The sequence below is a fragment of the Danio rerio genome, chromosome 3 (genome assembly GCF_049306965.1).
Source record: "Danio rerio strain Tuebingen ecotype United States chromosome 3, GRCz12tu, whole genome shotgun sequence".
In the NCBI taxonomy this organism is placed as follows: Eukaryota; Metazoa; Chordata; class Actinopteri; order Cypriniformes; family Danionidae; genus Danio; species Danio rerio.
Window position 1 is genome coordinate 6,120,001 of NC_133178.1, and position 20,742 is coordinate 6,140,742.

The following is a 20,742-nucleotide window of genomic DNA, read 5'->3' on the forward strand; positions in this document are numbered from 1 at the left end:
CAGAGCCGGCCCAAGGCATAAGCGAGCTAAGCGGCTGCTTAGGGCCCCATGGCCACCAGGGGGCCCCCAAGAGTGCATGAAATTACTAACTTTCGTTTTTGTTTTAGTTTGTTGGAGAGTTTGGTTATAGATTATGGGTGGGGCAAATATATCAATATCCTCTGGCGCCAAGAATCAATATTTATCTAAATGTACAAAAGATCTGAATTAATCAATCTACTCTGACTGCAGCCATTTACCGCTGTGGCTGCAGTACACCCAGCTGCCACCAGGTGGCTCTTCCCGTAATGGTGGATCAACAATACATCAGAGACGCACCAGCCTTTTTAACCACTGACAGATGAGCGATTGCAATTGTGAAACTTCATACAGGAATATGGGCTCACACTATTTAATTCCGCCAAAATATATAAAGATATCAATAGGACAAGAACACATAATTTGAAGGGTTTTTCATTTATTTAACCCTTGCAGACCTTTGCAAAGTCTTGTAGATGGTATTTTTGCTAAAATGATTAGATAAATTAAAAAGAAAAACTTAAAAATAATGCTCTTTTTAAATTGATGTGTAAATAACTAATGTTCTCCACTGCTGGACACATTATAAGTGCTCAGAGGAGTCTGTGCTCACCTTTCTGAGCATTCCAATCAGTTACTGTTCTTGAGGAAAATCTATTAATCTAGTGGCAATGCAAAATTTTGCATGATTAAAAATAAACCAGGGCTATGCATAAAATACAACAAATAGGTTGGCCAAGTTGTAATAAATGTCTTTAGTTTGCAGAAAACTTGAAAGCAATAAATTGCTATTTAACAGTTTTCTAACATGCACAGTTGAAGTCAGAATTGTTAGCCCCCCTGAATTATTAGCCGCCCTGTTTATTTTTCCCTAATTTCTGTTTAACGGAGAGCAGATTTTTTTCAACACATTTGTAAACATAATCGTTTTAATAACTCATCTCTAATAACTGATTTATTTTATTTTTGTCATAATGACAGTAAATAATATTATTTTCAAGACACTTCTATACAGCTTAAAGTGACATTTAAAGGCTTAACTAGGTTAATTGTGATGCTGCTGCTCTGACTAATTTAGAGATGAGCCCTCTATCTCTGCATTTTTCAGCTTGTTGAACAGTTGTGTGCTTTTATACACAGTTGCAATACTATAAACATGTGCTTTTAATGAAAGAAATGCATCTTATAACTTTTTGATGCATTTTTTACTCTTCATTTGCAAAAAAAATTATATATCATGGTTGGTTTTCTTGTGATCAAATTTCACAGCCATGTACTATGAATCATTGACAGCTGGTAAATACAGCAAAAATTATTTCCTTTATATTGTTTTTGTCTTGTTTCTAGTCCAAATGTGTAAAAAAATCTTAAAGAATAAACATTTTCTAGACGGATTTTCTGTGAAAAATGCTTCTTGAGTTAATTAGATTTTGATTTAAAGGGATTTTTTTTAGATATTTGAACTGGAAAATACAAAAAGTATATGTAAGAAAAAAAGCATATTTTATAATGTAAGCAACACAGCTACAGCAAACAAAATTAATAATGCGTGTTTTAAATTTAAAGTGTGCAAATAATCAAGGATTAACGATAATTTATCATATTGTCTGCACCAAGGGGGCCCCAAATAAAATTCTGCTTAGGGCCCCCTTAAAGGGTCACGAAACACCAAAACACATTTTTTGAGCTGTTGACAGTCATATATGTGTCCCACACTGCTAAGAACACTATTAGGACACCTATATTTCACTAAAAAGTGTAAATTGGTTGTTTTTGCGTTATTTCAAGCAAATTCGTACTTCCTGTTTGAAACAAATTTTTGAAGCTGCGTCACGGTCATGACATAATAGCGTGTATTCCAGCGTGCAGACTGGACGTCTGTGCCAGAGTGTGCCTTATTACGTCTTACAGTGTGATGCATTAATGCATGAGTAAGGCTTGGTTCAAACCAATCAGCGCGCTCTATTGTGCAACTTCATTAATATTCATTAGTGTCACCGTCTTTACACCACAGAGACGCCACGTTGTGTGGGCAAAACAAGCGTGAAGTGTTGCTTTTACAGTTTGCTGCCATTAAGTTTCGTTTTCATTTTCTCTCTGTGAGAGCTTATCTGGATCACGTGTGGATTACAGAGTACGCGACGCTCGACAACAATAATTTACGTGTCTAAGGGGGATTATTGTTTACCTGAGAGCTGTTCTCATCTGCAAACGCTGAAATCCGGATTACGGATGTAGTCTTCTCTTCATAAAGACGCGGCTCTAGTTGCTGGTGATTGTTCTGTCTCTACAGATTTGGTAAGTGAGCGACCAGTGCTCTTTGTATATTCAGTTTGTTCGTATCAAATAAGTTAACTATTGCATTGAGTGCAAACATGTTAGCACCGCATTTTGTGACCGGAATAACACACGCGGCTTTCGGACGCTACCTGCCGTGTGCATCTAAGTTTCCGGGAAATGCGGAGGTTTTTTTTCTCTCATTCGCCGTGCGGTATCAAACATTGCATGAAAAATACACGGTTAGAGCAGATCTTCGAATCAAATATCTCATTTGTCGCGAGGGGCATGAATGAATTCCCTGAATGAAAGAGCCAAACTGCAGTTAAAGTCCAACATTTAATAATTTGGCAAATAATTCGACTACAGATGTCCATGTAGGTTAAACACCATCCCTTTCTCCTGTGTATTTTGACTGAAACTCGCGCGTGCCCAAATAGACACTCCCACACCCTCCCACTTTAGTTTCTCCGACACTCCCCCCTAAACAGAGCTGGACACCCCCACTTTTCTGACTTTTTCCAAAGAAGAGGTGTGAAAACACCCTGCTGAAACGAGGGGGCTTCATGGCCCTTTAAGGCTTGGGCCTGCCCTGCTAACACTCCATAGTCCAGTAATATTTTACAATATATCTAGTCCATTAATTCACGTATTTACTAAGATTAAGTATAAATAATTCTGTAAATCATTTATTAATGCATTAATAAAATACAAAGTTGTGCTTTTTAACATGAATTAATGAACAGAGATTTAACATGAACTAACTTTAAGTTAAATAACATTACAAAGATGGATGAATACCGTAATGAATGCATTACCACTTGTTTGTTCATTTAAGTAAATGTATTAACCAACTTTTATCTTGACAAAAAAATATATCAATTAAATTAAAGTAATACCAATAATTCTACACTCAAATACTACATGTTACTATTGTAAACATGAGTTTTTACTGCAGTAAACTGTGCTGTGTTGTAATATAGTTGTTGTAAATGTAGTACAGTGTTGGTGTTTTGTATTTATACTACACTATTTACTATAAATGACTGCAGTATTTGTCCATGAGGGTGAAATGAGTGAACACAGCATTTCATTTGCCGCTAATAAAGATCAGACAAATCCTGAAGTATAAGAATGTGTGAAAGTAAACAGGAATCATAACCTGTGCTTTTACCGCGAGAAGCTTTTACATCGAGAGCTTTAATAAAGAGGTTAGTGGCCAAAACCAAGCAAAAACAAAGCTGAAAACCGACACTGAAGAGGAACACAGCCGAGAGAAAAACACTTGAATATTGAGAAAGTAGGAATCTGAACTAATAAATAAGGAGAGAAACACAACGTTACCTGTTTACATATGAACACGGTAAAAGTCCGCTATTCCTGATCGCTTTCACAGAGGAATTGACAGTCAAGAGCCAGGATATAATGAAGAAAGGCAGGAGTTGTGTCGTGTTCACTAAATAATCTCTCTAGAGTTGATAAAAGCTGAAGAGTGTAGCCTCTCGTTTGTTTCTTCTTCTTCAATTTAATGGCGGTTGACAAACAACAAAATGGTGTGTTTCCGCCACCAACTGATATGGAGTGTTGATCATTATGATTTAACCCTCACCTACCGCTTTCTTTTATTAAATCCTTCCCCATAAATGAGAAAAAAAAATATTTCAATAAAAAGGTAAAACATTAATTTCTTTGTTTCTTCTCATCTTCAACACGAGTTTAATGTTGCTTGTTCTGAGCTTTTCCTCCAGCGCCTCCGCTATCAGTGTGCTGTGTACTACTGCCATCTAGAGGACAATCACAGCAACAGCGACTTACGGTAAAACTAATTAACTTGACACAAGAAAGCAAAATCAATTTTAGGCAGACAATAAATGCACACAAACACACAAAAAAAACTTTGAATACAACTTTATTTTAGTTTACCTTCTCATAGGGCAAACAAAACTAATTTAATTTCGAGCTGGTACCCCACATAAAAGCATACTATAGTAATTGTTGTGTATAAATAAATAAATATATATATATATATATATATATATATATATATATATTCCATCAACGTCCTCAGGTTTTGATAAATAGGCATATTAGGTATATTAATGCTTTAGATTTAAGTTTAGCAGCTGCTTAACTTTAAGAACAGTAATGAACTTTTAAGCCAAGGCAGTGTGGTTGTACTTGACATTGATGGGGATGAGTGGACAAAATGTATATGTACATACACATACAGTTGAAGTCAGAATTATTAGCCCCCTTGTTTATTTTTTTCCCCAGTTTCTGTTTAACGGAGAGATTTCTTCAACACATTTATAAACATAATAGTTTTAATAACTCATCTCTAATAACTGATTTATTTGATATTTGCCATGATGACAGAAAATAATATGTTACTAGATATTTATCAAGACACTTCTATACAGCTTAAAGTGACATTTAAAGGCTTAACTAGGTTAATTAGGTTAACTAGGCAGGTTAGGGTAATTAGGTAAGTTATTGTATAATAATGGTTTGTTCTGTAGACTATCAGAAAAAAAATTGCTTAAAGGGGCTAATAATATTGACCCTAAAATGGTTCATAAAAAAATGAAATCTGCTTTTATTCTAGCTGAAATAAAAAACAAGACTTTCTCCAGAAGAAAAAATATTATCAGACATACTGTAAAAATTATTTGGCTCTGTTAAACATCATTTCGTATATATATATATATATATATATATATATATATATATATATATATATATATATATATATATATATATACACACACTGTACATTCTACAGCTTGCTTTTCTTTCTCTGGAAGCATTTAAGAGGTTTCTTGGCTGTATTTTGGATCATTGTCTTGCTGAAATGTCTACCCAGGATTCGTCTTCATCCTCCTGCTAATGTAGATGTTGAACTGAAGCAGCTGATAATTATTTATAATGAGAAAGACCAGAGGTTTGCTGAAGAACTACTGAGAGATTTCAGCTGCTGTCTGGGCTTTCACTGTTGAACTGCACCTCCCTTTCTTCATGTGTTCATTATTTTTCCCTGCATCATTTCATTTTATTACACAACTTATTTTGTGAACTAATTAGTTTTGTTTTCTTTGCATTTATGGATTTTTTTTCTTTTGGTTATAACTAACATCCAGTCTAAATTTCAAGTCAACAACACCTTTGGAAATATGTTTTCATAGAATAAACGGGACATGTTCAATACTCATTTCCCCTACTGTATAAATGTATGTTATTTATTTATATACACAGTGAGAACTGAAAGTATTCAGACACTCTTAACGTATTCCCTCTTTGTTATATTGCAGCAGTTCACTAAAATCATATAAGTTCATTAATTTTCCTCAATGTACACACAGCAGCCCATATTGACAGAAAAAACACAGAATTGTTGACAGTTTTGCAGATTTATTAAGACAATAATTGGTTTTCTAAGAAACATCCATTCAAGTGTGTTGAGGCAAGTTGGAGCTAATATCTGCAAGACAACGGCCCTCCAGGATCGAGTTTGGACACCCCTGATCTAAACCTTTTTGCAAAGGTGTTTGAATTTTGAAGCTGATGTTTTCCTTTAGGCTGAAGATCTGCTGAATATCAAACACTGCTATGTAATGTAATGTGTATTTATATAGCGCATTTATTGTGTATGGTCATACACCCTAAGCGCTTCACAATCATGAGGGGGGGTCTCTTCACACCACCACCAGTGTGCAGCACCCACTGGAATGATGCGACGGCAACCACAGGACAACGGCGTCATTGCGCTCACCACACACCAGCTATTGGAGGAGTGGAGGGACAGTGATAGAGCCAATTCAGTGGAAGGGGATGATTGGGAGGCCATGATCGTAAGGGCCGATAGAGAGACTTTGGCCAGGACACCAGGGTTACACCCCTGCTCTTTCACGAGAAGTGCCATGGGATTTTTAATGACCACAGCGAGTCAGGGCCGTCTCATCCAAAAGACGGCGCCTACTGACAGTGTAGTGTCCCCTTCACTTTTACTGGGGCATTAGGACTCACACAGACCACAGGTTGAGCGCCCCCTGCTGGCCTCACTAACACCACTTCCACCAGCAACCTAGTTTTCCCCCATCAAGGAACTGACCAGGCTCAGCCCTGCTTAGCTTAACCGGTCTTGGGCTGCAGGGTGATATGGCTGTGTTATAACTTTATGCTTTTATTCTTCACTCTTTACCGTCTTTTTCTATACCAGCCGATTGTGTGTGATTGTTAGATTAAAGTGTTTAGTGTAGTTAATAAAGCCTTATTTGTATCACACTTGAAGTTGTTCATTATTCGCTCATAACTGGCGTCCCTAATGCTGATTTTGCCACATGCTCTGCATAGATTTCTACTTCAACAAGGTCATATCCAACACAATCTCACGGCAATTCGTAACTTTTTCATTTAGTGGCTAATTCGTACAAATTCGTACGATCTAATTCGTACATTTTAGTACGATTTGCGTATCCCCCAATGACGGTTGGGTTTAGGGGTGGGGTTAGGTGCCACGCCTCCTTTTTAAAATCGTACATTTTCTTACGACTGAACTCTCGACGAATTCGCCACTAAACTGCCAAAACGTAAAATACTTACGTTTTCTCGTGAGATGAGGCTGTCATATCATATGAAGAAACACTTGACCCAAAGACGTCAAGTAAAAGTGTATAGCTTATCTAAATATTATGATTAATTATAACTTATGGTTAATTATTAGTGTTTAACCACTTAAACTCTGCTGCTATTTGGGGATTTCCACCTGGATTTTGCCTACCCAAATTTAAAAGCTTCCCAAATCCACATAAAGAGGTGCAAAAGCTAAAATTGGGTATCATTTTAAAGAAAACCCTTTGAATTTTCATAAAAAACTATTGAAAGTGTTTAAAATAACTGTATATTTCGTCTGTGTTATAATAAACACCTAAAAAAAGAGGCGCTTTTTGTATTTTTTTTTATAAACTCAAATTTGAAAGTGTACCTTTTAGGTTCTGTGTGGTCTAGCGTGCTGTAATTAATTTTGGTGGTTCCTGCACATGTCTGTAATCATAGGAAAAAAGAAAAAGGTCTCCACCATAATCTATGCAAAAGTTATTGCATTCCAACTGATGAGAGGTGCTGTACAAGCCACAGGGAGCGATCATTGTTTTCATATTTCACTATTCTTTTGTTTGATCAAACAAAATTCACTGTGTTTGGACCATGTCAGACATATAAAAGGATTACTTATGCACATCATCTCAAAAACAGAGGAGAAATGACCCTGAAGCACACAGCATAAGGTCAGAGATGACAGCTGTCTGTGCTATCTAGGGCTGCTTATTGATCATGAATGTATTGTTTACATTTCTGCGCCATGGAAACACCACAATTAATTCAGCAACTGTTTGGCATATGAATATAATTCAGTAAAAAGAATACCAGAACTGTATAAGCACCGGCAAGAGCTTTCATTTGAGCTATAACTTGTACATGTGTCACATAAAAAAATATGAAAATGAACCAATGTTCAATACCCAGCTTGGGTATCCAAAATACTGTGTATTTAAGTGTAAATAACTTTTATACAGTAGAATAAAAATCAAAGTGATGCATATGTTTAAGTGAGTTTAAGTGGTTCAGCCAATTTTATGTTTATGCCTGATTAATGCGTTGTTCAATACAAAGTTTCAGGTGTCATACAAGTGTCAGGTAGGTTTGCTATTTTCGTTTTGACGATGATCTGTTGATTTGTAATACATGAAATTCAGGATTTATTTCTGTCTGGAAGAAAGTTTGTGTTGGTCCATTTGTTCTGGAGTTAACTTGGCTGTTGAGTGGGTCATTATGTTCTTCATACAATAATCCTCCGTGCATGAATTGATTATCTAAACCAGGGGTTCCCAAACTTTTCAGCCCGCGACCCCCAAAATAACAATGCCAGTGACTCGCGACCCCCAATATCCTCTGAGGTGGTTATAAATACAGAAACCTCGCATGCAATGACGCAGACACACCAATTAAATTTGTGTCAGTGCTTTGAATGTGCCAGAAAGTATAACCTGATGTTATAAAATCAAAATGCATCTGATGCTATTGCTGCCTTTAATAAAATGTAATTACCCCAGGGGTCGCAATCCAATAGAACTAGTAACTATAAGCTAACTATATAGTATATAGTAACTATAAACGACTATTTTTATTTTCAGTATAGTTATGGATAAAATATGTTAATTCTTATGGTTTAATAAAAATAAATAGATTTTTGGAAATCAGGCGACCTTCATTGCCCTTGGGGGGTCCCGACCCCCACTTTGAGAACCACTGATCTAAACAACAACAAAGCAGATATGCTGTTTATGTGGCGACCTATCCATTCCCAAGTTTACAAGGTTTCTCTCTAGTGTGAATCTTCTTATGTCTTTTCAGATTTTCTGAATAACTGAATCTCTTGTCGCAGTGTGAACACTTGTAGGGTTTCTCTCCAGTGTGAATCTTTTCGTGGCTTTTCAGGTTTCCGAAACCACCGAATCTCCTGTCGCAGTGTGAACACTTATAAGGTTTCTCTCCAGTGTGAATCCTCACATGCCTTTTCAGACTTTCTGAATAACTGAATCTCTTGTCGCAGTGTGAACACTTGTAAGGTTTCTCTGCAGCGTGCATCCTCTCATGTCTTCTCAGAGCTCCCGAATAAGCAAATCTCTTGTCGCAGTGTGAGCACACGTACGGTTTCTCTCCAGTGTGAGTCCTCTCATGTGCTTTCAATTGTTCAGCCGTACGAAAGGTTTTCTCACACTTAAAGCACTTGTACTCTCTCACACCGGTGTGGATCTTCTGATGAATTCTTAAATGATTTTGACGTGTGAAACCCTTTCCACACACAGAGCACGGATAAAGCTTCTCCTTTGTATGAACTGTAAGGTGTCTCCTCAGCCCTGAAGCCATCAAAAATGCTTTGCTGCACTGATCACACTTGTGTGGTTTCTCTCCAGTGTGGATCTTCATGTGATTAGTAAGCGAGGATAACTGTCTGAAATGCACCCCACACTGAGAACATGTGTATGGTTTCTCTCCAGTGTGGATCATCATGTGTCTATTAAGGTTTGTTGACTGTCTGAAAGTCATCCCACACTGAGTACATGTGAACGGTTTCTCTCCAGTGTGAATCATCATGTGATACTCGAGACCATATTTGCTTGCCAGACCTATTCCACACTGAGTGCAGGTGAATTTTTTCTCGTCGTCTCTCTTCAGTGAGTCAGTTTTTTCACTCATTTTTTCATGACGGCGTGTCTCCTCCATCGGGCCTGAAATACAAATAAACAGACTGCCTTTAAAAGGAATTATTTAAACAAGGTGAAGAAAGTGAAAGTTGACCACCACTACTTTGAAACATATCTAACACCCTGACGTTTCCTAAATATATGTTTATTTCTAACATTCTTATTTGTTTACCTTACAAAACCAGAACGAACTGAGCATTTCTACCTTTAATTACTATATTGCTCAAAACGACTGCATGCGTGTCTGATACTTTTCGCTGTGACTGTAAATAAGTGTGCATTTTTGCCTAGCAACTTCCTGCTAACATAAACATAACATTCTGATAGCAAACACAAAGTTACTTCACATATACATTTCAAAACAGCATATTCTGTGCAGCTATATAGCTCCTGTTTGAAAGTGAAAATGAAAGCATCCTTGACTTCTGCTGTCTTCATTAGTTTCAGAAGCAGATTTCTCTACAATTTAAAATGGCATTTTTGGATATCTTTTTCTGCTGGAGATACTGTTGTAATAAAAAATAAATAAATAAATAAAAAGTCTGACATATACCACTGGAACCGCCTTTCACAGAAAATTTTGGTGGTTTTAAAACCTTGACTTTTACAAACCGCGGTATACCTTGAAAACGGCTATCCTCCTATGCCTTTATACTGTAGCAGGGGTGGCCAATCCTGTTCCTGGAGATCTACCGTCCTGCAGATTTCAGTTGCAACCCTTATCAAACACACCTGTCTGTAATTATCAAGTAGATTTCAGGTCCTAATTAATTGGTTCAGGTGGGTTTGATCAGGGTAGGAGCTAAACTGTACAGGAAGGTAGATCTCCAGGAACAGGATTGAGCACCCCTGCTATATAGTATATGGGCAATTCCAGCTTTATGGATTAGTGGTGGGCAAAGCGAGGCTTCATGAAACACTAGCTGCGTCCCAAATGGCACACTATACACTATGCACTCATGCACTATGTACTTATGCACTTACACACTCAACAGGATAGTATATGTATGTAGTGGCGTCCCAAATGGCACACTAATGTTTTTTTTACTAAGCGGAAATTCAAACCGTTTCCCTGATGACGTTTGACGGTCGCCAAATCAGTGAAATAAACGACCGAATTATCAAATATACCTGCGGTAAGTACTGCTGTATTCACCATCGGGAGGCGCTATAATCACTCTCGTAGGAGAATTTTGCTTTCACCATCCAAAATAAATAAAGTTATTCAACATGTGCGTCCGATAGCTCCGCCCCTTCCGCTACGTCAGCGAACCTGCGGTCGTTGAGTGCGTGAAGTGTCCATCATTACACACTTCATTTTAGCGGCTGAATGAGTGCATCATCCGGGTAATTAAAGTGCACTTATTATTTTTAGAATTTTCAGTGTGAACGCACTACTTACACTATTCATACTACAAAATGGCGTAGAATAGTGCAAAAGTATGCGATTTGGGACGCAGCTACTGAAACAAATGTGTCGAAGCTTCGAAACGTTTCGAAACCCCACTCTACGGTGACACCTAGTGGTCATTTTTTATGTATTGCACTGAAACAGCTTGAGTAAGAACATTTTAGCAAATTGAGGTATTAAACCCCACTTTGTAAACGTATTTATTCAAGAGGTTTAGTGGAGTGGTTAAGGTTTCTGACTTGCATGAGGGGATAGTGGGTTCGAATCCAGGCTAATACAGCTATTTTGAAATGCTTTAATACCAGTTGGTAATGCTTTGTTCTTGTTTCGTTTTGTTTTGTTTCAACATTGGTCTGACATGCGATTAAACACTTTGTCTTGTTTTGGTATTAAAACAGGGTTGTTGCTAGATCAGACACAGTTGTGGCCAGAAGGTATCAAGAATTATTTATATTATTTATTAAATTTCCCATTAATTGTGTTTCATTAACATCTACCCAAACCCTAAACCCAACCATCACAGTACTGTAAAAATATTAATTATTGATTTAGTGTTACAAAAATGATGCTATATTGATGGCGTATCTGCAGCAGTAATTTATTTAGGCTACACCATAAAACAGAAACATGATTAAAATACATAAAACCATGATTTGGGAGTATTTGTACAAGTCTGGATTCGAACTCAAAAGTCATTGGAAGCATAGTAACAGCATGCACAAGCAGTCCACTAGGCCATATAAGACAGGTATGGGGTCTAAATCCGGCAGTTACATGTAGATTCGCCAGGTCTCGAAACGCTTTATAACTAATCGATGCTTTGAATCACTTTAGTCACGTGACCAGGTGTTTCGAAACACTTTAGTTACGTGACTTGGGCGTTTCGGATCATGCTTCGGTGCAGTGTTTCGAAACACTTGCGCTTCGGGATCTCGAAACTGTGTCAGTTTCACGTCAGCCATCCCTATTATGGATGTAAAAGTATATGTTAACATTATGTTAAAACATCTCTTTATATTTTCCAAAACAAAAAACCAACGAGTTAAGATCAGAAAAATATCAATCTGTAAACATTTTTTTAACTTAAAAAAAAAAAAAAAAAAAAATGTTATGAATATGATGAAAAGAGTCTGCAAGTTTGCATTATAAAACATACTTAGTAGATATTCTGTGAATTAAACTAAACAACCCAAAAGAAATAATGATCATCAAAAAGATAAGAGTCACTCACTATAGAACAAAAGCAATTGTTTTGCTTTATTTCACATGTTTTGCTTTTGAGGAAAAAACTCTGTTATGGATGAGACTGATGTGAAACTGGCACTTGTGTGATTTTGGTAAATCAAATATTACAGTTCGAAAACACTGACAGAGACATTTTTGAGTATTTATAAAGAACTGTAAAACCCTTGCTTACACACACACACACACAAAAAAAACACAGAAACGGTTTGGATTTTTTGGCAAAAACTTAATTTTCTTTCATGGTAAGGTTGACATTTGCATGGAATTGCTCATATTCATTCTGGACAATGGAATGAAAATTAAGACTTTAAAATGCATAAAACACTGATAAAACCTAGCTCAAAAAGATAATAAAAAAGAAAAACACAACCAGCTGCTGTTTATATATTTTGTGAATTACAGCTTGGTAATATGCAAATACATTTTACAGTACATTAATAAATAATTATTTTTAGCTCATCAATTTTACAGACAATTATTGTTTTTTCACAAAACTAACATTGCATAGTTCAGTAATACTTTACAATAATTTTACTCCATTAGTTCTTGTATTTACGAATATTAAGTATGAATAATTCTGTAAAATAACCATAGTCAAGTTCAACATTTACTATTGCATTAATAATATCCAAAGTTGGTCTTGTTAACATTAATGCAGAGATTTAACATGAACTAACGTTATTTAACTTAAAAAAATGTTAACAAAGATGGATGAATACCATAACGAATGTATTACTAATTGTTTGTTCGTGGTAGTACATCGAGAGCTTTAATAAATAGGTTAGTGGCCAAAACCAAGCAAAAACAAAGCTTAAAACAACGCGGGAACCGACACTGAAGAGGAACACAGCCGAGAGAAAAACACTTGAATATTGAGAAAGTAGGAATCTGAACTAATAAATAAGGAGAGAAACACAACGTTACCTGTTTACATATGAACACGGTAAAAGTCCGCTATTCCTGATCGCTTTCACAGAGGAATTGACAGTCAAGAGCCAGGATATAATGAAGAAAGGCAGGAGTTGTGTCGTGTTCGCTAAATAATCTCTCTAGAGTTGATAAAAGCTGAAGTGTAGCCTCTTTGTTTCTTCTCATCTTCAACACGAGTTTAATGTTGCTTGTTCTGAGCTTTTCCTCCAGCGCCTCCGCTATCAGTGTGCTGTGTACTACTGCCATCTAGAGGACAATCATAGCAACAGCGACTTATAGCGGTCACCGGGCGCCAGCAGGAAATCAGGTATAGTAAATTAATTATTTTATCAAGAAAGCAAAATCTACAGCAGACACTTCATATGAAAAAGTACTGTAGTAAATACTAAAGCGTTTTTACCCAAACTATAGTAAAGTACATTAATCTGCTGTAGTAATCTTATGGCTGTTTATAGCTGTATCTTTTATTGATGTTGTGATACAAAGCACATTACTCAATACTGAGGTTTAAATATAGGCCACACAGACACCATTATATGTCAATATACAGTTGAAGTCAGAATTATTAGCCCCCCTGTTTATTTTCTCCTCAATTTCTGTTAAACAGAGATAAATTACTTCAACACATTTCTAATCATAATAGTTTTAATAACTCATCTCTAAAAACAGATTTATTTTATCTTTGTCATGATGACAGTAAATAACATTTGACTAGACATTTATCAAGACATTTCTATACAGCTTAAAGTGACATTTAAAGGCTTAACTAGGTCAATTAAGTGAACTAGGCAGGTTAGGGTAATTAGGCAAGTTATTGTATAATGATGGTTTGTTCTGTAGACTATCAGAAAATATAGCTTAAACTGGCTAACAATTTTGATCCTAAAATGTTTTTTTTTTAATGTAAAAATAATTTTATTCTAGCTGAAATAAAACAAATAAGACTTTCTCCAGAGGAAAAAAATATTATCAGACATGCTGTGAAAATTCCTTGCTCTGTTAAACATCATTTGGAAAATATTTAAAAATGGAAAAATAATTCAAAGCTAATTCAGGGCTAATAATTCTGAATTCAACTGTACACACACACACCCACACACACAAATAAATATATATATTTATACAACAGTTCTGTCTGGTTCTCGAATCTGATTGGCTGATAGCCGTGATATATTTAAGTAATATCAGCACCCGTACAGCCTCTTTACCTTTTGTGTATTACTCCGCCCACATACAGCCAGCAAAAAGCAGACACTACAGATCTAGGGCTCTATTTTGATGGTCCATGCGCAGAGCGCATTTTTGCTAATGTACAGACGGGAAAATGCGCTTTGCGCCGTGGCGCATGGTCTAAAAGGGTTGAGTTTATTTTCGTAATGAGTTATAGGTGTGTTTTGAGAATAAACCAATTAGAGCCTCATCTCCCATTCCCTTTAAAAGTCAGCTGCGTCGCGCCAAGAGCGCATTCGCTATTTACAGGACGCAAAGTAAGTCTAAGTGGAAAAAATGAGCATTTCACAAGCAAACAGTTAACAGTGTTTTAACAGAAAACTGTTAAACAGAGCATCTACTGCGTGAGAATGAGAGATAATGGATCTACTTTCACATTCGCTCTTGGATAGGGAAACCTTTACGCACAGACATCAATTAGCCGATAAATAATTAATTTTGTTTGTTAAGCGCAAATATTTGTTTCAAAACTATTTCTAAATTCAGTTCTAATTTCCAGCAAACGAATAAATGAACAATAATGACCAAGTATGATTAAAATACTGAGTTATTTCCAAATACACCTGCCATGCCCCATATGGTCTAAAACCTGACAGCTGGCATGGGTTACGCCGGTCACTTGACGCAGAAGTATAAATCAGGCTTAACACCACAAAGTCCCCTCCTTCATATGGATTCGCGAGTTAAACAGCTAATGACTGTCTGAGACTGTTGTTTCTGATTTACACTTTGAGTTTTTTTTTTTCTACAGGGACTTGTTGAACTGAGTTATAGATGAACTATTTTTGACCATTTTGAGTTTGTTTCAGATATATGCCTTCCTGAAAAGTTCTATAACTGTGTGTTTGTTGGGGTTTGCATTGATGTGTTTCTTTGTTGTTGTATTGCTGTTTTTTGAACATGACTGATGGTAATGAAAGAGTGTTTTGAGTGTTTTTTTCCCTTTATGATCACAACTTGTGGGTCTGTATATGAACAGAAGTTAGACTGAACTTTGTAAGGTTTCCTGCTTATATATATATATATATATATATATATATATATATATATATATATATATATATATATATATATATATATATATATATATATTTTTTTTTTTTTTTTTTAATTATTATTATTATTATTTTTGTTGTTGACTTATTTGACAGTGTCATACTGTCTGGCAACAGTATTATTAAGGAAACGTTACACACTTACAGTTGAAGTCAGAATTGTTAGCCCCCTTTTAAATTGTTTTCTTTTTAAAATATTTCCCAAACGATGTTTAACAGAGCAAGGAAACTTTCACAGTATGTCTGATAATATTTTTTCTTCTGGAGGAAGTCTTGTTTGTTTTATTTCGGATAAAATAAAAGCAGTTGTTACATCTGGCTCAGGGATGTAACATAGTGATGGAGACGACACGGCGAAGTATAATTAAAAAAGAAGATTTATTTAACACAATTGAAATAATATAATCAAAATATCAGTATCAGCATGTTAAATCCATGTGAAACGCAAGTGAATGGATGCGGTAAGTGTTGGCAGTGATAGTGTGTGGATGCGAAACAACCCATAATGCCCAAATTGGAGCACAGCTCTGGCCAACTGCCAAATGAATGGACAGCGGCCCAGACAAACTCTCTGTCGGGGTTTAAATAAGGGCGCTGACCAGCATCAGGTACGCTGAAGGCACACCCCCAATCTAGACACACAGAGACACAAAACAACACAATCCTAACACAGTTTTTCATTTAAAAAAAATCCATTTAAGGTCAAAAGTATAATCCTCTTTAAGCTAAATATTTTTTGATATTGTATAACAATGGTTTGTTCTGTAGACTAACTCGCCCAATTACCCTAACCTGCCTAGTTACCCTAATTAACCTAGTTAAGCCTTTAAATGTCACTTTAAGCTGTATAGAAGTGTCTTGAAAAATATCTAGTCAAATATTATTTACTGTCATCATGACAAAGATAAAATAAATCAGTTATGAGCTATTAAAACTATTATGTTTAGAAATGTGCTGAAAATATCTGCTCTCCGTTAAACTGAAATTGGGGAAAAACTAAACAGAGGGGCGAATAATTCAGGGGGGCTAATAATTCCGACACAAACTATAAAAGCCTCTCACGGAGAAAAAAATATATAATCTGAGCATCTACGTCCACACGACCGTCATCAAAGGAGCACGCAATCCAAAGTAACCTCTGAAACAGACTAGTTCTGGAGCATAACCTACCCTGGAGCAGGTTATCTTCAGAGAGTAAAGCCTGGTTTATACTTCTGCGTCAAGTGACTGGCGTAACCCACGGCGCATGCAACGCGCGTAGCTGTGCATTTATTCTTCTGTGCGGTGTCTCTACCGGTCTGCATTAACACTTCTGAAACGCTAGTGGGCAGTGAGGTGTAAATGTTCCTCTGTGTCGAGTTTCTTCTCTGCTGTTTGCGTTTCCTGAACACTTCCTGGATGTACAAGTGGCTCAAACTCGCTCATTTTGAGGCAGGAACCGGCGGACGTGCAACAACTTTAACTATGAGGTAAACACAAAACAAAACTTTTCATCCGGAGCTCCTTCACGGGACTCCACACTTGTAAACAATCGCTCCATCAGGCTCGCACCATTCGCGCGGCTCTCGGTCCCGCCAAGACTCGTCAGCGCTACCAAGCCGACCAATCACAGAGCTTGCGCTACGCGTCGTTGCGACGTGTCGTTACATTTTTTGAGAGGTGCACGTCAGTGATGCCGACGGCCACTGCGAAGGGCTATGCGTCAGCGCCGTAGCATACGTGTGCGCTCGACGCAGCAGTATATTTCAGTCTTAAGCTGCTATGGTTACTTACACTGAAAGCTACCTCGATTTTTAAACCCAAAAGCTGAGGTTATCCACTTACTCCATACACTATTACAATTTAGTTTTAAAACACAGAAGTTTTGTAATTGTTACGCTATCCGTCAACATTCATCTGAGTTTTTAAATGCTGCTGCTCCATGTCAGTGTGGATGGGGGAAAACTGAGACATCTGAAAGCAGAGGTGTGGCTGCAGATCTGATTGAGGCTCATCAACATTATGTAGCTACACACAGTTCAGTCTTGCATTCTTTCCTTGTAAGTTCAGACTTTGCAAATTTGATATGGAAAACAGGCTGCAGAGGACACATCGGGAAAATTTTCAAAGGGAACAGTGAACTTTATAACCTCATTTACATCATTCTGGCTATGTTGTTTCACTTTCTTAACAATAAAATGAAGACTGCTATTTTTATTTTGATATTTACAACTTGACAAACACCAGATATGTTGAGGTGTTGTGTAGCTAAATATTTATACAAGCGTCATCTTCACTGTTTGCATATTTATAACAAATTGTAGCCTATAACATCACTGCCTAACTTCATTTTCATCAAAAAATATGAAACGCACCCAGTGGTTGATTATTGATGAACTGTCTGATGTGCGCTGCTCTCACCTGGGGTTCTGTGCTCAAAGCACTTGCTGACTTCCTGGAGCTCAGACGTGCGCATACACATGCCAGAGTGTATGTGTGGTCACATGATGTGTGTTTTCAGCGGTGTAGTGTGGACAGAGAGGTGTTCAGAAACTCATGGTGAAACGCCAGTGTGGATGCAGATTGTTTTCATTTTAAAACTCTGTCTTAAAACTAAAATGTATTGCTGTAAACGGGGTCTAAGTGGTGACTTTTCATCCCCAAGGTTACAAGGTTACCCTCCAGTGTGAATCCTCTGATGTTTTTTCAGATGTCCTGAACGCCTGAATCTCTTATCACAGTGTGAACACGTGTACGGTTTCTCTCCAGTGTGAATCATCTCATGTGTCTTCAGAATTGATGACTGTCTGAATCTCTTGTCGCAGTGTGAACACTTGTACGGTTTCTCTCCGGTGTGAATCCTCGCATGTGTTCTCAAATGTACAGCCGTACGAAAGGTCTTCTCACACTCAAAGCACATGTACTCTCCCACAAGGGCGTGGATCTTCTGATGATTTATTAAACTATCTTGACGTGTGAAGCTATTTCCACACACAGAGCATGAATAAGGTTTCTCTTTTGTGTGAGTTCGAAGGTGTCTCTTCAGGTATGATTCAATCAAAAATGTTTTCCCACACTGATCACATCTGTGTTTTTTCTTTCTAGTGTGGGTCAACATGTGTCTACCCAAGTTTGAGGAATCTGTGAAACTCATCCCACACTGAGAGCATGTGAATGGTTTCTCTCCGGTGTGGATCCTCATGTGTTTAATAAGCTTTGCTGATTCTCTGAAACTCTTCCCACATTGAGAGCATGTGAACGGTTTCTCTCCGGTGTGGACCCTCATGTGATGTCCGAGACTCTGTTTGCTTGCCAGACTCTTTCCACACTGAGTGCAGGTGAATTTGTTCTTCTCTTTTCTCATCAGGGATTTATTTTTCTCTCTCGTTTTCTCATGACGGTGTGTCTCCTCCATCGAGACTGAAATAAAAATAAGAATACTGCACTTTAAAAAGTGAAAGTTGACCAGCACTACAGGAAACTCTGATCAGTTTTGGTGTATTTTTATACATTCCACTACATAAGCAAGATACACTGATCTTCCAATCATCAATTTAAAGACACAGATTACTCTGTTTCATCATTAACTTTAGATGCTTCCACACACAGACAAGAGTGTCTGCCAATGTTTCAGTATGCTTTATTACATCATTTACATTTACACACTCAGAAGTTCTTAATGGTACCAAAAATAGTGAATCATACCATATCATTTTTGAGACGCCTTTGTACGGCTAAAATCCACAAAACAGTGTTACCTGATGCAGAATGCTGATTTACAAGGGAAACAATCTTTTGAGACCTTTTTAAAGAGTTTCTATAGGTTTCAACATCAATTTAGGTTTCAACTAGTAAAAATGGCGATGTTTGAACTTGGTTCATTTACTAAATACTGAATGTAATAAAGCCCAAGGGTCCGTTCTTCGTACCTCGCTTAAATGATCTAAGATGATTTGGCAGATCCTGGATCTTTTAATCTTGATAACTGATCTCTCGCTAATTTGGTTCTTCAAACAAGTTCGCGAATCAGATTAGAATGTCTGGATAAACTGATCTGAGATCGCTGCGTGTGTTGTGAAGGACAGATCTATTTATCCTCGAAATCATGATCAGCAATGCAGCGATTGGCTGACGGCACAGCAGCGTAATGACATCATCTGATTAATATTTAATTATCCATGTGAGCAAAATTACATAAAATTAGCAGTAAATGGCTTGTTAAATATGACACGCGATAACCTTCCACATTTGTTGTGAGCTGCAGGCTTTACACTTTCATGTGTCAAGAGTATTCATCATGTATTTCAATGCAAATCAGTGTGTTTAGTTCCACATTTAGAAAAGAGTTTTATTATTGTAGCCGTTTTTTTAATCGGTGTAAAGAATAACTGGTTGTTTACAAAAGCATTTTCATATTGGTAAAGGCATCTGGAACTATTGTGAAGCATCAAAACACTGGCATATTAACTGTCAAAACATGTTTATGACTGCATAAATGTATTATTGCTTTTAAAAAAAAGTCACATATTCTGCATTTCTATTATACACAATTTGTACTAAAGCGATCTAAAAAGTTCATATAAATAAGTTTTCTCTTTGCACCACCAGGTGGCAGTCTTTGTACTTTCATTTCGAGGGTGCAGATTGCATAAGTTTTAATAATATATATAACTTTATTTATTTTATTAATACCTATAACTTTATATGTATAGTTAAAAAATATGTACCATTTTCCCCAAGTGTAAATAACTACTACTGTAAGAAAATATCAGAATTGGGAACATACTTTCTGTATTATCTTTGCTTGAACTGAGCCGATCTAATCCTGTTTCCCGCTCAGGTTTGACCTAGCAGAACTGTTGCTATGACAACAACTCTCGGATCAGCTTTGAAGAACGAAACGATCCTGAATCGTGTCAAATCGTCAATATCCAAATCCAGCTAACTGAGTAATCCACGTACGAAGAACAGACCCCAACTATAGAGTGTTAGCTTGTGAACAGGGCCGGCATGTCCATAAAGGTGACCTAGGCGGCCGCCTAGGGCGGCGGAATAGAGAGGCCGGCGTCAACGACACTGCCCTCACCACCCGCACCCTCAGTTATATCCACATCTAGTGTGGTAGTATAGAGAGGGCGGCGTTCCCGAAACTACCCTCACCACCCACGCCCTCAGTTATATCCGCGTTTAGTGCAGTAGAATAGAGAGGGCGGCATCCCCGACACTACCCACACCACCCGCGCCCTCAATTATATCCGCATTTAGGGCGGCAGAATAGAGAGGGCGGCATCCCCGACACTACCCACACCACCCGCGCCCTCAATTATATCCGCGT

The 20,742-nt window shown here is 37.2% G+C and overlaps 3 protein-coding genes across 5 annotated transcripts in view; all 3 read right to left on the reverse strand.

The window, feature by feature from the left end:
* The window catches only part of LOC100538333 (gastrula zinc finger protein XlCGF7.1-like), a 22,731-nt gene extending 9,393 nt beyond the window's left edge, over positions 1–13,338 (reverse strand). Inside the window, exon 1 of one of the 2 annotated variants that reach the window (XM_073935382.1) lies at positions 3,640–3,817. The gene's annotated coding sequence lies outside the window, so the exon portion shown is untranslated. 2 annotated transcript variants of the gene reach the window in all.
* Positions 5,687–20,742, reverse strand: part of LOC101883486 (uncharacterized) — a 25,270-nt gene continuing 10,214 nt past the window's right edge. The window contains exons 2-3 of one of the 2 annotated variants that reach the window (XM_073944095.1): positions 17,829–18,827; positions 5,687–9,581 (exon numbers count right to left, since the gene is read on the reverse strand). In XM_073944095.1, coding sequence (XP_073800196.1) covers positions 8,644–9,581; positions 17,829–17,889 — 999 coding nt within the window. In that variant the 5' untranslated portion in view covers positions 17,890–18,827 and the 3' untranslated portion in view covers positions 5,687–8,643. Of the gene's footprint in view, positions 9,582–13,137; positions 13,339–17,828; positions 18,828–20,742 lie in introns of those variants that run through there. The other variant, XM_017354519.4, reaches the window with a different exon arrangement.
* LOC141375036 (uncharacterized) overlaps positions 15,788–20,742 on the reverse strand; it is a 42,060-nt gene continuing 37,105 nt past the window's right edge. The window contains exon 2 of the mRNA XM_073944106.1: positions 15,788–18,878. Coding sequence (XP_073800207.1) covers positions 18,082–18,878 — 797 coding nt within the window. The 3' untranslated portion in view covers positions 15,788–18,081. The remainder of the gene's footprint in view (positions 18,879–20,742) is intronic.